At 36.6% G+C, this 22,774-nt stretch overlaps 2 protein-coding genes across 4 annotated transcripts in view; both read right to left on the bottom strand.

Annotated features, from left to right (window-relative positions):
• LOC127634945 (retinal-specific phospholipid-transporting ATPase ABCA4-like) overlaps positions 1-1,964 on the bottom strand; it is a 48,918-nt gene extending 46,954 nt beyond the window's left edge. The window contains exons 1-2 of the mRNA XM_052114716.1: positions 1,894-1,964; positions 236-350 (exon numbers count right to left, since the gene is read on the bottom strand). Coding sequence (XP_051970676.1) covers positions 236-301 — 66 coding nt within the window. The 5' untranslated portion in view covers positions 302-350; positions 1,894-1,964. The remainder of the gene's footprint in view (positions 1-235; positions 351-1,893) is intronic.
• Positions 1,965-2,698: 734 nt separating this feature from the next.
• Positions 2,699-22,774, bottom strand: part of LOC127635362 (rho GTPase-activating protein 29-like) — a 62,241-nt gene continuing 42,165 nt past the window's right edge. For 2 of the 3 annotated variants that reach the window (XM_052115340.1, XM_052115342.1), the window contains 16 exons: positions 22,336-22,400; positions 22,046-22,156; positions 21,844-21,924; positions 20,917-21,087; positions 19,978-20,115; positions 16,485-16,675; positions 13,094-13,248; positions 10,938-11,066; positions 10,533-10,631; positions 10,148-10,311; positions 9,478-9,666; positions 9,245-9,382; positions 8,532-8,764; positions 7,009-7,324; positions 6,069-6,183; positions 2,699-5,975 (listed from right to left, as the gene is read on the bottom strand). In XM_052115340.1, the coding sequence (XP_051971300.1) occupies positions 5,044-5,975; positions 6,069-6,183; positions 7,009-7,324; positions 8,532-8,764; positions 9,245-9,382; positions 9,478-9,666; positions 10,148-10,311; positions 10,533-10,631; positions 10,938-11,066; positions 13,094-13,248; positions 16,485-16,675; positions 19,978-20,115; positions 20,917-21,087; positions 21,844-21,924; positions 22,046-22,156; positions 22,336-22,400 (3,227 nt within the window). In that variant the 3' untranslated portion in view covers positions 2,699-5,043. The remainder of the gene's footprint in view (positions 5,976-6,068; positions 6,184-7,008; positions 7,325-8,531; positions 8,765-9,244; positions 9,383-9,477; positions 9,667-10,147; positions 10,312-10,532; positions 10,632-10,937; positions 11,067-13,093; positions 13,249-16,484; positions 16,676-19,977; positions 20,116-20,916; positions 21,088-21,843; positions 21,925-22,045; positions 22,157-22,335; positions 22,401-22,774) is intronic. The other variant, XM_052115341.1, reaches the window with a different exon arrangement.

Here is a 22,774-nt window from a genome sequence, read left to right as displayed (position 1 = left end):
AAATGGGAGCACCTCTCTAAAGGACATTTAAATTGTAGATGACAGTGAGTGGAATCTTTTTATCTTGATATATAAAGCTACAGAGTAATATCTATTATGCCATGGAGCTTTTGAAACCTAGCACAACATTTTTGGCATTGCAGAATTTGCTTGAGGGCTTGCTTTTGCTGACTGAAATGTAGCTATTTGCACTTATTTATGCTTGTATAGTGAAGAAACAGGCAAGTCCTTTCACCTTCTGTCTCTTGCGGACAGTCCAGTTTTTCCAGAGGAGCAGCCGCACCTGGCTGCTGGTTCCCATGACTGCTGCTCTTCACCCCCACAAGGGGTCACATACAGCTGGCCTCTGCCTGCACAAAACATCCATTGAGAAGAAACAGTCTTACACATCTCCACCAAAGATGTCAGAATGGTTCTTTACCACCCAGTTGTGAGTAAGCATCACTTGGCATCAAGTTGTAAATGAGTTTGATATTGCATTATTTAGAAGTTCTGGAAATATACAACGAAAGAGTCATTCACCCAAAGAAATAAATGCAAGTACCCCACTTCTAAAATTATAATGAGATGAAATTGTCACTACCGAAAGATAAGATAAAGTTTTGTTAGTGACAAGATTATTTCAATCGTGAGAATGACTACAATCTTGAACAATTCTACATGCATAAAATGTATTTAATTGCAGAGGATATTTGTTCAGTGGCAACAGTTCTTGAAGTTACAAACATACAAAAAGTTACAAGACTTTGGAGCAGTCTTTAATCTATTCCTTGTCTGTATGGAAAATTGGCTTTATGACCAAGCAGCCCTTTACATCAGTGACAATTTAAAAGTAATGTTTGTCCTTTGAAATACGGATGATGGGAACAATGTTTTGTCTTTAAGAATTAATTACAAAATTGTATTTATCATAAAAAAAATTGTGTTTGTAAAATGTTAAACATAAAACCTTTTATGTTAAGATTAGGAAATACATCAATAAAATGGGAGGGAATATGATGTAATCTTGCATAACATCAAAATGTCACTCAAAAACGTTGTTTTGTCAAAAAAGTAAACTTTAGCTGTTAACTAAAAATGAATGATAATAACTGATTACAAATACTGTATGTTTAATTTCATAAATCATTAACTCTCAAATCAGCATGATCAAATGTATGTATTTTACAGAAGAAAAAAAATGTGTTTAGATTTTGATTAATTTTACAAATTGAAATTTCAAATTTGTTCAAATTTATTTGATGGTGAAAATCTTCTAGAAAAATTCTTAAAAATTATTTTTGGAGGGTGATGGAAACATTTTATTAAAAGATAAATATTATCCTTTTTATTTCAATGTTTTGGTTGTGACAAACTTTGATAGAGGAAAAATATTACATACATAATCTAAGTCTAAATATAATATGAAAACTGACTTTTCTTTTACTAAATATGTGCCCCTAAGAAATTTTACAAATTTTATGGGGATAAATAAAGAAATGACAAAACGTTCCCAACTCTTGAGTTTGAACCAATTCACTAGAATGGTCTATATATGGTAGGATGACAGAGAAACATTGGGAGGATAAAGGCAAGCAAACAGGGTCTGATTTCTTTCTCTCTAACGCTCAAATTAATGGTCCATTTTATTTGCAAGATAGTCAGCTAGCTTCTAAATAACTGTGTCTGAGTAACCTGACAGATCCCAGTTTACAACATGAGACAAATCATGAGACATAACGAGACATTGTAGGAAATGAATAGCGAGGCCTGTCAATACAGCTCAGCATTAGAGACAAACACAGTACTGTTATGCAACAGGCCTGCATGCTCTTTTATGTAATATCCAATCACCATTCATTTGGAAACAGCTATGAGACACATGAAAAACACAATTAGTCAGAAAGAACTAACCTCAGGAGAAGAAATCTCTTTTATATTTACATCTGTTGAATCTCATGGTTGTGCACAGTCGACCGACTGTAGGATTGCAGCAGACTCAAAGCAGGGATGTAATCTCATTGATTTAAGCTCCTTTCACCAGTGTGTGAGCGAGGGCTCGGAGCCCCCTCTATGCTGGATTGGACCTGTGACCCAACAACCAGCCAATTAGTGGAGGGAAAATGAACCATTATAAACTCACTTTCATTTATCAGTACTAACATTAGAAGATGCCATTTATATCATACATTTATTTGATTGGTTGATTCATGTAAAGTCGGACTTAGTCTAATGTTGCATGTGTACTGTTATTTTTAGTTTGTGCTGATGATTTATGAAATAAACATTATAATAGTGCACTTGCACTTGTAACTCCTATTTTGATTGCTTAATCCTGTTCTGTACACACTGAGTTTGGTTATTCATGGCAGTGACTTTTAGCTTTAACATTACAGCATTGTTTGCATGTCTTGTCAGGTAGAAAATAGCTATCAGGTTGCACTTTCACATACATTGAGTTAAAACATGCAATGATAACAGTGATGATAATCAAGTTACAATACAAACAAAAACATTGTGTAACGATAATCATATTGTCATTCACCAATATTTTTAAATAAACGTTCCCAATTGTCGAGGCATAATAATTTGGATAGCTTAACTTCCACAGAAGAATTGTGCATTGGGACATATTTTTAGGGTTGCCCATCCTGGTAGGTAGGCTTTTTTTTAGTACAACAAAAATAGCAAAAACATAGTAGTCAATTGTTACATCATCTCTGGTTTTAATAAGTTACAAGTGTGTATTCTCACATGTACCTGTTCATACACTTGAGGGAAGGTAAGACATCTTGAAAATACAGTAAAAAAAAAATCGAAATCACTTAAATTCAGACAGATACTTGGATCCCATTTACAAAAGACACTGATTAAGCATTGGTCTGGACTAGACATCAAATGAAATACATTTCCATTGAAAATGCTATACAGGCCAGGCTAATTCATGTTGGACAACCAGCCAGTGGACTCTCATAAATGAAGACACTAACTTTGGCTTGATTTGCATGTTTTAGGTATAGTCACATACAGTATAGGTCTACTTATGCATATGTATCTGGTCTATCTGAAAAAACGAAGTAAAACTTTGGGCATTGTTACAATAGTATATGAACATACTGTACATACAGTAAATATAAGCATGGATCAAAATGTATCTCTGAGAGCTCTCTGTTAGCAGAAAAATAAACAATAATTTCATAATAAGAACATTACCTGTGTAAAAAATTATAAACAATAAAAATAAAACATGTTTGCACTTTTTAACAAGTGTATATTACAGCTAGTATTTGGATTTCTTACACACTCGAACAGGTCAGATTCTTTCGGTTTGTAATTCTTGAATAACAAAAGTAACTGCCTGTAGTTCAACATTTCAGTAGCAAGAAACATGTGGTTCCATTAAGTCTAATAAGTGCATTTTTATGATTACTATAAAGTGACAATCCTCACAACTGTAACAGCTTGGTCGATTCGGTTTTGGCGTGTAAAACATAAAATACAGAAATATACACAATACATTAAAACAAGGATTTAAAGGTGAAGGATGTCATTTCTGCACCATAAAACAGAAACTGAAAAATAACGACTGTTTTCAAGCAGGTTTCCAAGTCAGTCAGATAGTCTCACCTCAAACTCATGAAACAGATTGAGCCAGTGTTAATGTGTTGGAGTAACTGGGATGCTCAAACAAACAGAGCACTGTTTTCATAGTGCCACAGAGCCACTATTTGCACTTCCACAATAATCCGGAAAATTTGAAAACACATTTTCGGTTTGAAACACGCTCCATTTACAAATGTTTAATTCATTTATGAGTTTCTATCATCTTGATTGTTTTGAATGAATCACATGACTGAAACAAATGAGAGCAAATACGTAATTGTTCTTGAATATCTAAGTTTTTTAGGGGAATACAGCATTTTCAAATGTATCCACTAAGGGTGAACATTTTTGAACATTTTGTTTCGCTGGACAAAAACTCTGTCTCAGTGTGGATGGAAGTAGAGGTCTGTGCGGGGACTGTTTTATCCATCCCGCTCCCGCAATTTTCTATCCCGCACTTGAACACTCCCGCTGAATTTTACTCCATGTTCATCCACTCTCTGGCCGCAGTGATTTCCTTTCCCCCCACCCTGTTCTTTCATTTATTTTTCTCATCGAGCAAAAGCCATACAAATAGATAACAATGTATGCAAATAACGTTTTATTTTCTGTTATTGCTATTATCAGATGACGCATGATGTAACGCCCTTCTGACTTGTCTAAGGTTGGTTTCACATCCTTTCATGACACAGTGTGTCCAGACTTTTCTCTGCCATTTTTGTAAAGCACCGTTGACTATAGTCTGCTCTAAATAGTGGATCAATTGATGCACGTGTTGTGTGCACATTTTTATGTTGGATTTTCTGTTTATTGTTAACCAAAAATAAATACATTGTAAAATAAAAATAATAATAATAATAATAATTATTGCATTCATAAATTAATAATATAAAAATAGATATCCACATCAGGTTTTTAGGCACTTCTCTGACTGCCCGCTCCCACACACAACTCATGGACATACCTTCCACTACCGCTTTAAACTTTGAAATGTAATCCCATGCCCAAGAAATCTGGGTCCCTCGGGTCCTGCAGAAGTTTCGCAAGAATGCAGACCTTTAGATGGAAGGCCAAAGCATAATTCAAATTTATCCGGATTAATGTGGACATAAGAGCAATCCATGAATGGCTTCCTTATAGTTACATTTAACAAAAATCATTTACAGCATAAATGAAATTGTGCAGTGGCAGTGACGTTCCTGTGTTATAATGCATTAAAATTGTTGTTTTGTCTTTGCATGGGTGCATAAGTGATGTGATCAATTAAAAACATTTTAATTTAATTGCATACTGTGTAAATTCTTGTCCAAGTGTTTGCTTGATTATAACAAATAACAGATGCAGAATATATAAATATACATTATGAGTAGATACACTCTATATAACACCTCCTTGGGATCTCTTCACAGTTATGGAAACATTTCCACCTAAACAACATGTTCTAGTGTACGAGTCCAGATCTCAGACAAAATGAGCCTCCCTGTGTTCGAGATCCAGTATACGCTGGGACCGAAGTCTCTGGTATACGGGTTTGGTTTCATTTTGCACAAGTTCCTTCTGACTGGAGCTGGAAGACTGGGCTTCAGGCTCTGGAGAAGGTTCTGGGTCCAGATCAGGCTCATCAACTGAAACTTCCACACCAAACTCTTCCTCTTCCTCATCATTGTCATCCTCCTCTTCCTCCTCAGTGCTGTTAGCTGTTGCTCTGCCAGTCTTTAGCTCAAACTTTGCCAATGTTTTGTTTTTCCTCCCTGGAGGTTTATAGAACGTTCCAGGAGGAGGTTGCAGAGTCCTTGGTGGCCTGAAAGCTGTCGGAATAGGGCAGTACTCACTAACATTTCCTTCCCTACTTAAAGTTCGCCCAGGCCTAAAAGCAATAGTGTAGGGTCCATTAGCATGGATGGTGCTGGTGTTTTTGATGTGTTCCGAGGAAAAGGATGAAGTAACAGAAGAAGAGAGAATGCTGGAATCACTGGCTCCGGAGTCGACGGAAGAATTGGCCGTGATAACAAATGTCTTAGAGGTGATGTCAGGATGCTTATACTGCTTGTCCCAAGTCTTTCGGAGTGTCTGTGTATCGATGTATGATTTCCTATAATGACTGGCTGCTCTGAACTTGGGTCTCTCCTCTTCTGACACTTCTTCAATGACGGGATCCCGACTGTGGTTGTCTTGTTGTTCTACCGAGTTTTTTACATTACACTCGTCGACCTTGGCGAGGTTGAGGAGCCGCTCAGCTGGCATGCTGTTTGGTCGAGAGCCCAACTTGGGTCTTGGAGGACGCAGCTGAACTCTGGAGACGTGGTTGCGGCGGGTGAGGCCAGGTGAGTTCTGCATTTCAGGGACACTTGTTGATAAGAGGCTGTTGAGGTCTTGTCCATCAACATCTTCAGCTGTGTGGAAAAATGAAGAGAGAATTAGAAACTAGAGTTGTTGATTTATTTATTATATCCATTTATGGGTTTGTAAATGGATACAATACTGACCTGCTCCAAAATCATTGTCAGACCTTATCTTCCCCTCTTTCACTTCATCCATCAGGTGTATGGAAGGTATTACGGAGGAATGTCTTTTATACGCCCTAGCCTTTGGCTGTTGCTGCTTTGAGACGGAAAATAAAAACAGGAAATCAGATTTTTATTGCTGTAGCACAGCTCAAATTACATTTTTGACATCAGCTGGTAGTCCAGCAGACCACCAATATAGACCAGTTTGGACTATATCTTAAGAGTAACTAATGACCATACCTGACTAGCTTAGACCATGTAAAACCAGTTTAAGCTGGATTGTCAGTCAAGGTAGAGATATTTTTTTTTACTGATTTATGTACAAATATCAGAAAATTTTACAATTGTGATTTCCATGGCTGGAAAGTCATGAAATGCAAATAAAATAAATGTTCTTAATTTTTTTTTAATTAGTCTTTTATATTATTTCAGTAAAAATATGCATTCCATTTTTACACTTGATTTCTGAAAATATTTCTTAAAAAACAAGTGAAAAAAAATCGGCCACAATACACAATACACTTATTTTCAAGATTCTCTGAAAACAAGTATTTTTATTTTACTTGACAACAAGTAAATTAATCTTGTTGTAGAATTTTTTACATAAAATGAATGGTAAAACAAGAAAAATACTCATTAATATGATTTATTGCAGTGTGAAAATTCATGAAATGACAAAAAGTAATGGAAATGTATATAGTGAATGTAAATGTTTTTAGTTATGTTGAGATCTAAAATATTTAATCAGCTAGAAATTGTTTTAAGTGCAATCTCTAAAAGTGATTTTTTTAAATTGCTACTTAGTAATCACAAACGAAAAAAGAAATGGAAATTTCACTGATCAAAAAAATTAACCCTGTGATTATCATTATCATAATTTGTATCATTATCACCAATAAACATCAACAAACTCCATCACCTCTTTAATGTCCACCAGGGACTTTGAATGTCGGCTAAGCTGTTGTCCTTTCTCCTGAGAGGTGAAGCGTGATTTGATAGGGAGTGGCGAGCTCTCTCCCACAGGGGAGGAAGGTGGTAGAGGACTCAGTGGAGTATCGAAGATCATCTCATAATGCCGGATCAAGAGCTCCACAACCAGGGCTTGGTAAGGGTAGTCCACCAGAGAGGAGAGCGAGACCTCTGCATCAGCCTGTCGGGGTTTGAGCAGCGTGGGGCCAAAAATGATGCCCAGATTACTGGCAGTCATCTTGTTTTCATCAGCCCTCTCTGATACTCTGTTAGAAAGAAAAAGTGATTACAAACCACAAAAAGACGCAAGAATGTGTTTTCTCTGTATTATCATTATTTTCTCTCTGCTCTTGACATAATACAGTATTTAAAGGGATATTTTACTCAATAATTAAAGTTTTGTCATCATTTACTCTCCCTCATGTTGTTCCAAACATACACTGATCAGCCACAATATTAAAAAAAACAGCCTAATATTGTGTAGGCCCCCGTCGTGCCGCCAAAATAGCAGCAACCAGCATCTCAGATGATATTCTTCTCACCACAATTGTACAGAGTGGTTATCTGAGTTACCGTAGACTTTTTCAGTTTGAACCAGTCTGTTCTCTGTTGAACTCTAACATCAACAAAGCGTTTCCGTCCACAGAACTGCCCCTCACTGGGTGTTTTTGGCACCATTCTGAGTAAATTCTAGAGACTGTTGTGCATGAAAATCCCAGGAGATCAGCAGTTACAGAAATACTCAAACCAGTCCATCTGACACCAACAATCATGCCACGGTCCAAATCATTGAGATCACATTTTTCACCATTCTGATGGTTGATGTGAACATTAACTGAAGCTCCTGATCCCTGTCTGCATGATTTTATGCACTGCTGCCACATGATTGGCTGATTAGATAACCACATGGATGATTGTTGGTGCCAGATAGGCTAGTTTGAGTATTTCTGTAACTGCTGACCTCCTGGTATTTTCAAGCACAACAGTCTCTAGAATTTACTCAGAATGGTGCCAAAAACACCCAGTGAGGGGCAGTTCTGTGGACGGAAACGCCTTGTTGATGAGAGAGGTCAACAGAGAATGGCCAGACTGGTTCAAACTGACAAAGTCTATGGTAACTCAGATAACCACTCTGTACAATTGTGGTGAGAAGAATAACATCTCAGAATGCTATTCTGAGATGCGGGTTGGCACTGTTTTGGCAGCACGAGGGGGACCTACACAATATTAGGCAGGTGATATTAATGTTGTGGCTGATCAGTGTATATGACATTCTTTCTTCTGTGGAACTCAAAAGGAGATTTTAGGCACTGCATCCTTTTTACTTACAATGAATGTGAATGGTGTTAAACAGAAGAAATCTATTCATACAAGTTTGGAACAACATGAAGGAGAGTAAATGATGACAGAACTTAATTTTTGGATGAACTATTCCTTCGAGTTTGTTTGTTTGTCTGTTTGGGAGTCAAACACCTGTGCAAGTGCTGAATGAGGAACTGTAGGGTTTTGTAGTGGGCTGGAGGCAGCTGACGCAGCAGGTCTTTAATTTTGAAAAGGACCCGGTTGAGCTCCACGCTGATCTGCAGGCAGTCGGAGGTGGGTCTTCCTCTTGATGCCTCTACTTCATCAACAATGATACTCTGACTCTCTTTGGCCAATCCAATGAAGTCGTTATAGTAACGGAACAGAATGAGGGGCTCTGGCAGCTGAAGGATGTAAATTATAATTTTATCATCAAAAAATGTATATACATAATTACATAATTATATATATAAGTCTTATTTATTTTTATATTTTTCAGAATTGTTTTTGTGCATTTTGGACCAAGTAGGGCTTATATTGATAATTATTCATTTGTATTACCATTATTATTCATATTAATGTTATTATTATCATTATTATAATATGTTATAGCAGTAGTAGTAGTAGTAGTGGTAATATTAGTTTTATTACTAATAATATTGTATTAATTCTTGAATTTATAACTTTTCATTTCACTAAACTTTTAATAATGAATATTTTTATTGAATTCAATAAAAAAATAAAAAAAAATAATTGTGTGTTAATTTTATTTTAATGTAGTCGTTTTTATTTTAATTATTTATCATTTTAATAATTCAAATGCTTTTATAATTTTATTTAGTAGCATTAAAAAAATATTAGTAAATATGAACTTTAATAGATACCTGGCGAAGGTAGAGTTTCAAGACATTGCTGATATCATGAGGATAAAGATCTGAAAGCTCCACCAGGTCTTTACCATTCTCAAAAGCCTGACAAAGCTTCTCCACTCTTGATTTGGCCCCATTAACACGGTAGATTCCCTTGAAGAAAAAAAAAAAACCCAGTTCAGTCTTGCTCAGCAATAACGGTCTATGTCCTCTAGGAAATGCCTAAGACACAGATAGGAAGTGCACACCTTTATGTTCAGAGCCCTGTTTTCAATCTCGGTGGTGCACTTTTTGATAATAAAGGGGATCCTGTCAGGACTGTTCTTGGCTGCCTGAGCAAAGTCGACAGCAAACAGATGTAGTTTTCCTTGTAGCTTCTTATGTCCACACTGAATCGCTAGAGTCTCCAAACACTTCTTATGACAAGCAAGGGAACACTGAAAATAACACAGGTTTGAAGATTAGATTATACCATTAAATCTCTATAGCAAAAAGCCACAAATTATTCATCACCTTAAAGAACGTTTTTGACACACGTTTAACCTGTATAATGTGGTGTATTTCTGAATGAAAAAATTTGCAGCAGAAAATAATGTAGAATGGGGTATTGACAGGATTGGAAAGGAGTAAAACATGTTAAGCTGTAATATTATTGGTTAATATTATTTCCCCCTGTAAATGCAGCCCTGGTTACAAGAACAAATAATAAAATGATTTAAACATTGGACTCAAGTAATGACAATGTGAGTGAACGAGAACCTCACAAAGAATCATTATTAGTTAATAAATATACAGAGATGCAATTCTGTGTGTGAACAGCACTTACCCTAAAGTCAAAAAACAATCTTAGCTTAAGGTTTCTCAAAAATTTGTGGCTATGGTGTGTGCATTTGCACATGCGTTCATTTAAAAACTCACCTCCTCGCATTCAGCACCATGAAAAACCACAAGACTATCACACTCCCTGCATTTTGACGGAGCGCGGAGCTTACGTAGCTTGTGCGTCTGAGCCGCTTTAGACATCTGCGTGTTCCGGAAGGGTCCGGGAGAGCTAGCTGCCTCCGTAACCATCTCGCTCAGACCTGGCAGGAGACAATAAGAGAGCGAAAACAATGTTCACTGCATTCAGGCCTTCCCAAATGACTTTGAAAAAAAAATTCCAACAACAATTCCAGTGGACAGTCAACGTGCTGAAACAAAATTCGATGCATTGTCTGTGTGTTACAGTAAAAACAAAAATGTGTGCAATGTCAAACAGCCTTAGAGCATGTTTGAAAAAGCTGCATAGTGTACAAAAGCTCACCATTATCTGAGGGAGATGGCGGTTCTCTCTCATCCAGGTCATCTGCTGAAGACATAGTTCCTGTTGATGGAGTTCTAGGAAGCCTTCTCTTAAAGTCACCTGATTTAAGGCAGAAAAGACTGTGTAAAATTGGTTGCACATTGTTCATCATTACAATTATTATAAAACAATTCTAACAAAAATAATACTCTTTTGTAAAAACATGAAGTGAACAATTACTGTTAGCAATACATGGCAATATGGTATGCAGCAGGAACCATGACTAGTCTGTTTACCACAACTATGCCACGCACACCTGTGACACAAGACCTGTCAATCTTGTGTGTGACTGTGTCTGTAACTGTAAAAGACTCTCACTCTTACTGCAAGGGTCACACTATGACACGTGTGCATGTGTTGTTGTACCTGGGCTTGCCATTGGAGAGTCCATGGAGCGAGATTCACTGCTTCCTCCGGCGCTTTCAGAGTCACTGCACATGCCTCCGCCCTGACTGCTGTTTCTCCAGGCACGGAACGGACCCAGGGTCTTCAGAGCTATCACACACAGACACAAAGGGGACATTCAGAAATGTTTAGGCTTATTCAAGATGTGGATAGTCATAACATTGTTGTCTTGTGTCGAAATACAATTCTCTTTTAATCAATGTCTCTGTTTAATCAAAGTGTATTATACAACCTGGTATATACTGATCAACCCTATAGGCGTTTCTTCAACTGACTATACTAGGCCATCATAATTTTTTTAAATACCTGTTATGTACAGATTTTCTCGTTTAAGCCTTGTCCTTCACCCAGACTATTAATATTAATCTAGGAAACTCCAATATAAAAATACAAACTTTGATAATCTTTAAAGTATAAGATAAAGTTTAAAACTATGATAATCTTTTAAAAAAGAGTGAAATAAACATAAAATGCTAGTTATGTAATTAGCCTTATAAAAACCAAAAATGTGTCCAACAGTTTAATTTTCATGATTTCAGATTCTAGAAATTTTGGAATCGACTCCGACTCCTGGTTTCGGAATCAATGGAATCGATTCCATGAGTTGATTCCAGACTCATCTTTTTGATTATTTTTCAATTCCATAAATAAAAAAAACACTATTTAAGATAGCATGAATGACATATGTTATTTATAGGTCTATTCTAAAAATATAAATGGGCCTAGATGCACATCCCAAAGTGCGACACTTCAACTCCATGGGATAAATTTGAGGTAAGTTTGAGCAGATGCAACTGTATTTCAAATAACTGCAGCAAATAATGTCAAAGAAACAATCTATCTTACACTCAAATTGCCTGTTACCACTTATTAATTGTTCTTGTTATGAGGAGGCTTATATTAGAATGTAATCGTACCTTTTGTACATTCAATAAAATGTAAACATAATACACTTATTCCAATTTTTGGACTGGTTTTTATACAATATAAAAAATATTTTTTTCATTATTTATTTTTTTATTTGGTGGAATAACTTCAAAGTAAAAATTGTGTAAATGTAAACATTTCCAAAATGAGCAGAGAAGCGTTAGACTCTCGGTTTTCTAAGTGAAGCCCATTGATCATTTAAACTTTACTCCTCTATCGTCTCCTGGTTGCAGACAGGTGTTGTCACATCAGAAAGTTGTTATTTTATGACAATTTTCTGTCTGAAGATTGCCATTTTACTTGATTATTACTTAAATACTGGCAGACTATATATTGGTCTGATGTGTTGACGGGCTTGTGTCAATGCATCATTAAAATGAACAAACAGAGCAGATTTACTGATGGCCGATGTACTACAAATGACCCTTAACACAGTCCAAAAATATCAGAAGATTTCCCAGAGCAACACATTAGTGTTCAAAGATTGGAGTTGATTAAATGGTTTTGAGTCAATTCTCGATTCCTAATGCCTTGTAATCGATTATTTTTATAATTGATTCCCAGCCCTACCTATGATGCATGTACAGACACTTTTAGCGGACAAAAAAATAAAACAACAACAACAACAACAAAACACAGAGTGTTAAATATATTCGAAACTTTACTTTCTAGAAGTCCACAGTGCTAACAGTGTCCGAAGTTGAAGAAACACCAAATTTGAATGGGTCAGACTCATCTTAAGCTCATCTGACTGTAACAAATAATGTTAATATCAGCAGAGGAATCTGGGTACAGTGCTGCAAGTATCTCCACTTCCCACTTCCTGTGCCCTTTCTTCAGCTGAAGCTAGTTCACACTCTTGTAAACTTTAATGAGATGTCTTAAAACACTAATGTCTCCAATTGATCTCTCTGTAAAACAGGTCTGACAGGCGTATCTTGAACTGGAGGTTTGATCTGTCATTAGTGAAAAGAACAAATTGTCCATGAGAGAGATAGATGCGGGCTCATCCTGAGGGACCGATTCACTTTTAACATTCCAGGGAAGTCAGCCAAATCCTGCCGTGACCCAGGTTAACTAAACCTCGATGAAATGTTTCTGCACTTTTGTTCCCGGCTCAGGATGTGAAGTGTGACATTTTTGCTGTAAGATATTACACAACGTTCAAAAGAGCTCCTTTGATGTATTACCTTGTATATCAGTACTACTGTTTGAGCGACCTTCCAAGATCTTTCCTGTGCGTGCTTGGACGTGACTTTCCACCTCGTCTGCGCTCAGGAAGTCTCCAGGTGTGAGAGGCACCTGGGATGGGTGACTGCTATTCACTCGCTTTGAGAGGGTCAACCTTTGGGAACATCAAAAGGTTTTCAGAAAACCAGTTAAAACCACTCTGAACCAGTTTACACTAGCTTGTATACTACATTAGAGTAAAACAGAGAAGAGAGAGCATAAAACATTTTATGTACTAAGGTCTTTGGTATCCATTTTAATTGTAGGCATTAAAACATTTAACTTTGAATGTTAATGTTGGCAAGCTTTTTTTTTTTCCAGAGTGACTATTTGCACAAGACATAAACAGCACCTGCCACACAGAACAGCTATTTGTCCTCACATAGTCAGGTGGAAACACAGAAATTAAAAACTAACTGCAACCTCATGTGTCGCTGCAATGGCGTAGCATGTAAGGATGGTGTGGGTGTGTTTTATTTATGTGGAAGGAACCTGGTTCGATTTCCCCTTTTGTCCCACTTTATCCCATCCTGTTTCCTGTCTCCTCTCTTAATATTTTCTTTAATACAACTCATAATAAATACATACAAATTAATAGAAAGTTTGATTGCCTTGCAGTGATTTGGACACAGTGAAGGTCTGGGAGTTGAGAGAAAGGTTTTATCAGGGTAATATTAACCATTTTGTTACTCCAGTAGTATGGTGTTATTATAGTAACCATGTTTAATTTTGTGGTTACTATGATTTTACTACAAAATACCATGGTGATACTATGCTTAATGTAGTTAAACCATGGTTACTTTTTGTAATGTAAGGATAGGGTTAGATTTAGGGGTGGGTGTATGGTGTCTTTAGGACTCTAAATAAACACAATAAACACATTGCTATTTAATTAGGAGTGCAAATAGTATCTGCCACTTAGTGCAAAGATTATGCTTTTTGTTGCTTTTAACACTTATATTCCAATTATACCACAGGTCTGTTAAATTATTGATTCTGATTGGTTCACAGACGTTCTAAGGTGTGCAATTATTTTTTAAGTAAACGTATGGCTATAAAGTAGTTCCAGGTCTTGACCGCATAACATTTCCATATCACTTCGCCAAATTATTTCAGTTATTTTAAAGAGCCCTACAAGCTACCAACACAAAATAACAATATAAACAAAATCATTGGTTCAAGTAAATCTGTTAAGAACGTCAAACAATGTCTAAAATATCCAACATTTATTTCAATTTCATTTAAAAAGAGCCCTTGTGGTCCCTCGTCTCCCTGACAAATACAAAATCCTAATGATAAAACTCTGAACAATGTTTTAAGGTGTGGTAACCATGGTATAAGCGGTCACTCCGCTCACCTCGGGCGTGCATTATTTTTAAACAATTCAACGTACGGTCGTCAATTATTCCTTACATAGCCTCTGCCTTTTACTGTTATTTCTTACTGCTTTCTCATTTACATTTTTTATTTCATTTAAATTCCAAAATTGAAAGGCCTACAATGTGTTTTCCTGACAGCACATGTACATCACCAAGACATCTATTTTTAGTGTGTTCTTTTGGAAGACATTATATTTAGATTTTCTTGCTCATTACATTCCTAATATGGTCCTTGTTCAATGTCAGAGTGACATTCAAGAAATGTTTAGCTATTTTAAAGATGTTTATTTGTTTATCTGACATTATTCTTAACCAAGAATGCAATACATTCCAGGCGGATCGCTTTTTTCATTAAGCATCTTGACAACAACGTCGATGTTGCCAATAGACATTTATCCATTCATTTATGAGTGAGAGACTGTTGTAATTTCTTTTTCACCACCTTGCTGTTTCTCAGGCCTTTTCCAGTAAACACGAAACAGTTACTCATCTCTTTATAGCCTAAAAAAAAAACCTTCAACTAAATCACTCACCAAGACATTTTACAGAATAAAAAAACATAATGTTGCACCTAAAACAAGGGTGCTTTTAAAGGGACTGTTTTTGAGCTATGCATTTTTAAAGTGGTTGCTCTGAAATACGGTGCGCAAAACCAGGATATCAACAACCCTGTTTCAGGTTTCAGAATGAGTTTTGTGTACATGAGCTATAGTAAAGAAAAAGAGGTAGAGATATTCTTCCACTCGTTTCTCTGCCCCATTCCCTGTATCAATCTCTATGCCCTGACTGCAGCCATTTCCTCAGGAAGACCTGAGGGCAAGCACACAATTGTGTGACATTCTCTCCAACACAATTCCTCGCTCTCTCTCTCTCTTTCTCCATCACTCAATGGCTTAAAAGTCACAGAACTGAAGATAACAAGCTGGCTTTTGCCAGTTTTATGTGAACTAAAAGCAAAACTTGGCATAGCCTTTCCAAAACAGGGATTTTCCTGGATATTCCTTGCGCTGGAAATGTCCAAAACGTTAAACAGGGACAACGTTACAGACAGTGCTGGCTAGTAACAGATTACATGTAATCTGTATTACGTAATCAGATTACACAAATAAAGTACTTGTAATAGGATTATATTACATTTTAAATCATCATAATTGGACTACAGTTACTTTTTTATAGATTACATGATTACATATTAACAAGGCAATGGCAGTAAATTGTTATAATCATTATTTTTTTCAATCTAAATCAGAACATCTAAATCAGCACACCACTGATATACATTCAGTAAATCTTCGAGTGTTTTTGGAAGAGAACCGATACTCTATGTTTGCAGGTTTTTTAACTTTACATCGCAGGTTTTTTATAACTTTCCATCGCAAATTTAACCAACTCAAACACATTTTTTTTAATAATTATTTGAATTATCACTCTATGTGTAATATAACAATGTTTCACATTATCTTTGAAAGAGTTTTGTCCATCAAATGCATCAAAATGCACAAATACACATAATTTCATATTTAACTGGATTAGCATCTTAAAGTTACTTTTAGTTTCTTAAATTGCTTTTGTAGTCGGCTTCAAAAATGTATATGAATGCACTTTTGGTGTAACTGGTCTGATCTCTTACCACACATTGATGGAATTTGTAAAATGACAAAATTGCATGAGCAAATTTTTGTTAACGTGCCCTGGGAATCTGCCTCGACATCTATCAACATCATGAGTGAAAACATGAAAATTTCATATATATTTTTTACATTTACAATCATATTTCTGAACTTGTGGACAGAAGTGCCACTCAAATAATTAGGACATGCAGAATTAGTTTGAAAGTAATCCTAAATTAATCGGATTAGATTACCCCAAATGTAATCTATGTGATTACATTACTGATAGAATTTTTGACATGTAATTTGTAATCAGTACCTGATTACAATTCACAAGTTTGTAACTTAAACTCCATACCTACCCTGTGTTCTGTGTCCCAGAGATGTCAAAAGAGAAGGATTCCCCTCTGGTCTGGTCATAGGGCAGACTTTTCACAAATTCAGTGTAACATAGTCCGGGTTCATACAGTTTAGCATTCTCACATAGTGACTGGAAGTTTACAGGAAGGGACACCACCTGGGCCTGCTGCATCTGAAACCAGTTAACTGTAACCTACACATAAAAAAAACATTATCATCATCAAGGAGTACAAATCAGGCCAGTTTCCAGTGCCATGTTTTTGAACGCTGTATACAGAGATGAAAGATCAAAGAGGAGATTGTTGTGTCTATTTAGTTTGTGGGGGTGTGTGTGTGGTTGTGATGTCAATTTATAAATGATTAATTATGCTTTACATTTCAATTAAATGGTTTAATTATTATTATTAATATTGATTAACTCAGATTAACATGAAAAAGATCATTTATCACTGTGGTTAGGACAAGGTCAAACACTTAAAGGAATATTCCAGGTTCAATACAAGTTAAGCTCAATTGACAGCATTTGTGGCAATATACTGATCACCGCAAAAATGTCCCCGCCTTTTCTTAAAATTTTTAAATACTCACTTTTTCATAAGTATAGCCAAAAGACAGAAAGGATATGCATGTTAACACGATTTGAGTGTGATCAAATCACTTACTAACCTTTTCAGAATCAGAATCGGAATGAGCTTTATTGGCAAGTATGCTTACACACACACAAGGAATTTGTCATGGTGACAGAAGCTTCCAGTGCATAGAGAATAAAACCATATATACAGAACATACATACAAACATATACATTTAAACATTTATGCATATAGTGACAAAAATAAAAAATAAGATATAACCCATAAAAAAAATGTAAATGTAAAATAAAGCAAAAATAATGTTTGAATGTTTTATATACAGTTATGTGCAGGTGATGTAATGTATTGAAGAAGAGGTAGGATATGTTAAAGAATAATGAAATATGGATATAAGTAGGAATGAATGGATTGAATACTGGACATGCTTGTATTGACAAAAGGAAAGAATTTGGAGGTAGTTTTAACTGTTCATGAGGTGGATGGCCTGAGGGAATATACTGTTCCTGCGGCTGGCTGTTTTGGTGCTCATTGCTATGTAGTGTCGGCCACAGGGCAATAGTTAGAAAAGGAAGTGTGCTGGGTGAATGGGGTCAAGAGTGATTTTACCAGCCTTTTTCATCACTCTGGATGTCTACAGTTCTAGCAGGGTGGGTAGGGGAGTGCCAATAATCCTCTCAGCAGTCTGAAATATCCTTTGAAGTCTTCTGATGTCTGAATTGCTAGCTGAACCAAACCAGACATTTATAGAAGTGCAGAGGAGAGACTCAATGACTGCCGAGTAGAACTGTATCAGCTGGCAAAGGAAGTACAACCTCTGCTGTGCCTTTTTCAAAATTGAATCTGTGTGGGTCTCCTACTTCAGGTCCTGTAAGATGGTAGTGCTCAGCAACCTGAATGACTCCACTGGGCCAACACCAGTGTCTCAAATTACTTTATGGCCACAGACATCTGAGCTACAGGTCTGTAGTCATTAAATCCTGTTATTTTGGTTTCTTTGGGACGAGGATGATTGTGAAGCATCTGAAGCAGCAGGGAACTTCACACTGCTTCAGTGATCTGTTGAAATTCTGTGTGAAGATGGGGGCTAGCCGGTCAGCACAGGATTTTAGGATTTGAGCCCTGTGATTTTCTTGTTTTCTGTTTCCGGAAGACCCGGCACACATCCTCTTCACAGATCTTAAGTTGAGGTTGAGTAGCAGGAGAGGGTAGACGGGTGGTTGCAGGAGGTTTAAATGTTTGTGTGCTGTGATGGTCGGAGTGGATGGGACGTGTGTGACTGGGCTTTTCAAATCTACAGTAAAACACATTCAGGTTGTCAGCCAGTTATTGATTCCCTACAGTGTTGGGTGATGGTGTCTTGTACTTAGTAAAGACTTTCAGGCCTCTCCACACTGATGCAGGGTCGTTAGCCGAAAACATTTTTTTCAGCTTTTCAGAATAGCTTCTTTTAGCCACTCTAATCTCCTTTGTCAGTCTGTTTTTGGCCTGATTGTACAAGATTTTATCCTCACTTCTGTAAACATCCTCTTTGGCCTGATGAAGCTACCAGAGTTTTGCTGTAAACCATGGTTTCTTTTTGTTGTATGTTAAATAAGTCCTATTAGGAATGTGCATATCCTCACAGAAACTAATATATGTCACAGTATCTGTGAGCTCGTCCTGGTCTGTGAATGCAGCCTCAAAAACACTCCAATCAGTGCAGTCAAAGCAGGCTTGTAGTTCCATCTCTGCTTCATTTGTCTAACTTTTTACAGTCGTTATTACAGGTTTAGCTGATTTTAGTTTCTGCCTGTAGATCAGAAGATGATGAACCAGACAGTGATCAGATATTCCCAACGCTGCTAGAGGGACAGAGCGATATGCATCCTTTATTGCTGTGCAGCAATGATCCAGTGTATTTCTGTCTCTGGTGGGGCATGTAATGGGCTGCTTGTATTTGGGCAGTTCACATGTGAGATTTGCCTTGTTAAAAGATGAAAGCCAGTTAAATGTAATGCACTGTCCAGAATGGCTTCACTTAGCCAGGCTTCACAAGCACAGTGCAGCAGAATTTGCAAAGTCCTTATTTTTGCAGGTGAGGAGAAGTAATTTGCCTGGTTCGAAAGTGCGCTTTCAAATCTTGACCAGTGTGCCGGCTCGCATCCCACGTTTGCGCCTTTTAACATGCTTGTACTGCACTGCTGCTCCTCCAAATAATATGTTTAAAAGAACGTCTGGATAGTCAAAAACCAGTAAAAGCTCGATTTTAACTTTTTTTTTTTAAAGAAAAGGAGGGATGAGTCAAACTACATTTTTGTGGTAATCAACATTATGCCGTAAATGCTCTCAAATGAGCTTAACTTGTGTTGAACCAGGAATATTACATTAATCTGTAGCCTGAGGTCAAACTGTTAAAGTGAAGGCAACCAATTACACTCCACAAGGAGACCAGGTGTGCCTGGTTTGTCTTAATGACCTGTAATAAGTTGATTTGATCTAAATGTGTGTGTGTGTGTGTGTGTGTGTGTGTGGGTGTGTGTGTGTGTGTGTGTGTGTGTGTGTGTTTGTGTTTGTGTGTGTGTATTTATCACTTTGTGGGGACCAAATGTCCCCATAAGGATAGTAAAACCCGAAATTTTTGAACTTGTGGGGACATTTTGTCGGTCCCCATGAGGAAAACAGCTTATAAATCATACTAAATTATGTTTTTTGAAAATGTAAAAATGCAGAAAGTTTTCTGTGAGGGTTAGGTTTAGGGGTAGGGTTAGGTTTAGGGGATAGAATATAAAGTTTGTACAGTATAAAAACCATTATGTCTATGGAAAGTCCCCATAAAACATGGAAACACTACGTGTGTGTGTGTGTGTGTGTGTGTGTGTGTGTGTGTGTGTGTGTGTGTGTGTGTGTGTGTTTGTGTGTACTCACTGCTTTAAGGGTCAGGTCGCATTGAAACACAAGCTCTCGTATCTGAGTAAGGATCTCACTCTTGGTGTTGGCCAGGTCCACTTTCTTTACCCCGACATCGGCGATGCAATGCTTGTAGTGTTCTTGGGCTTCCTCTGCCTAGAAGTGGCCACAAACATACACAATTATATTTAAAAAGGAAATGTCCTGTTTTTCCTAATTATAATAAATATATATATATATATATATATATATATATATATATATATATATATATATATATATATAGAGAGAGAGAGAGAGAGAGAGAGAGAGAGAGAGACAGAGTGAGTATGTATTGTACATATACAGCAGAATTGCAGAAGCTACTTTAAAATTGTATTTTGACAAATTACAGGTTGCTAATAATTTAAAAAAGATAAACTATAAATCAGAACAGCATTTACCTAAAAAAACATTACATAATAATTACAAAAATATATAAACAGTATCAACAGTAATATTTTAAGAAATATTTATTTTGCAATAAAAAAGATTATGTAATATGCTGCACAGAGACTTTGGAAACACTACTGAGCCAAAACTCAAAGGAATCAGTAAATTGCTTTTTGAACCACTCAATTTAAATGAACCATCTGAATGAGTCGCTAAAATAAATGAAGATTACCCAGTGCTACATAAGAGAGAAAGAACAATGTGTGTGCAGTACAGTGTGAGATAAAATTAGTGATTTTTGTCATTTTTTTGTCATTTTGTTACACCACACTGCTACTAGTTGGAAGACAAAAATGTATATTTACTGGAAAAGCTAGTTTTTCCCCAACTCTTAATTATATAGATATTAAAGAGACACAAAACAGTGACAAACTGTGTTCAAGCCATATGACAAAGATGATTGTAACATGGATGGATGCAGTGGTTGTGTTAGAGAGTGTTGTGTTTGTTGTGTCCGTGTCAGACCTTCTGCAGAGCTTCCTCCTCTAGCTTGCGTCTCTTTTCCAGCTGTTTTGCTGCTAGGGTTCCAGTTTGTTCCTCCTCAATTCGACTGGTGGAGCAGCGGGCTTTCTCGTACTCCTCCTGCCTCTGCGCCTTCAACAGCCTGGCCTTCTTCAGTGCACTGTCTGCTTCATTCTGTACATAAACAATATACTGTAAACAAACACGATAATTTACATCTAGAAGTCTTAAAAGAACATCGGCAAAAACAGCCTGTTTACTTCAATGGGTCATTTAAAGGGTGGAAATAGAAATGTAAGATTGTCTGGGTGTAAGAAACCTTGACTTACATTATAAATGGACCTACAGGAAAAATAAAGTCCAGATTATGTTCCATTTAAGCATCATATGATGGTAAATAAACACCATAACATAACTCATAGTTTACATTTCAACTTAACTCAAGCACAAGCATGATTCTGTTGACTTTTACTGCCATTTACTATAATTTGAAGAAAACAGGAAATTGTAATAATTGAACATTTTAATTTAAATTTAAACTGCAGTGATAGTGATGTCCAATTTGTAACAAATAGTTTAAAGGAACACTCTAGAGGAAACACACACTTGGCACCCATTCATGAAGAACATGGACAATCACACTTCACTTGAAGCAGCCTTTAAGCTCTACCTTAAACTTTGTTTGCTCCCATTGGCACTAATAAGTCATGCTTAGGTGCTAAATGGCTGCCTACAAATATCTCACACAAAGACCTGTCTGTGCACCAACAGAATGAACTCTCTGCAATTGAATCTGATGTAATTAGTGTTAACACAGAGCCTCTATTAGATCAGCAGAGGCTGACAGCTGAGCCAACTTTCAGGGGCAGCTTTTGGTGAGCTGAGATTCACAAATACTGTTTTGGCAGATTTGCATAAAAATCCACTCACCATTTTCTTCTGCTCTCTCTGCCATTGTTCCTTCACCTCCTTTCTTAATTTGTCGAGTTCATTCTTTCGAGTCTGCAAAGGCTAAAACGAGGACGAAAAAGCAAACACACTTTTAAAAAAAATTGGAAATTTCTCATCCATCAATTAGCCAATGAGTACACTGGTGATGGTATCAGAATCAAGGACGGAATGGTGGTCATACCTGCGTGAATTTGTTTGATTGGAGCGCAGCCGTGGTTAGCATGATTAACTGGCTATATTCAATATCGTTCTTGAAGGCAGAAATGTAAATATCCCGGAATGGCATGTGCTCCTGGAATAAACCGAACATGATTGACCAAACAGATAGAAAGTGTTAATTGCACCTACGTTTATATAGCAAAGAATACTTCGTAGTCTCAGAAGGTGTGTACGTTTATGCATTCTGCTTTTATAGAAACAGATAGCTGAAGTATGTATTGCAGGACAAGAGAGAGTTATATAAATATTGACCTGTTGAGTCGCCAATGCCTTTGCAGATTCAGCCATCTTAGCATAGCTCTTTGCGCATTCGATGTCTGGGATTAAAAGTTTAGGTAAAAAAAAACATAGTATTTAGTATTATTTCAGCATTTTATACAACAGTTAGTTTCTGTAATTGTACTGCTTGTTTGCTTGTCTATGTTCACTATATACTTAGGATTCAATGGTTCGCAACATTGTAACTGAATTATTTTGATTGACAGAGCACAAAAAAATAAAAAATTTTATTTATAGAACTGTTATATTAAAGCAATATCACACTTACAGTCTACTGAATATCAGATGTGAAAGCAGCTGAATCACAAACGTGTTGATACTCAGTATATCAGCACACTTACTCTTGTGATATTGCTCAAATATCAGCCATCGGCTAATCTGTTTAGCTCTTGTCACTAAAAAATCTGTATTG

Source organism: Xyrauchen texanus, chromosome 42 (genome assembly GCF_025860055.1).
Source record: "Xyrauchen texanus isolate HMW12.3.18 chromosome 42, RBS_HiC_50CHRs, whole genome shotgun sequence".
Lineage (NCBI taxonomy): Eukaryota > Metazoa > Chordata > Actinopteri > Cypriniformes > Catostomidae > Xyrauchen > Xyrauchen texanus.
This window is presented reverse-complemented; position numbering and strand designations above follow the sequence as displayed.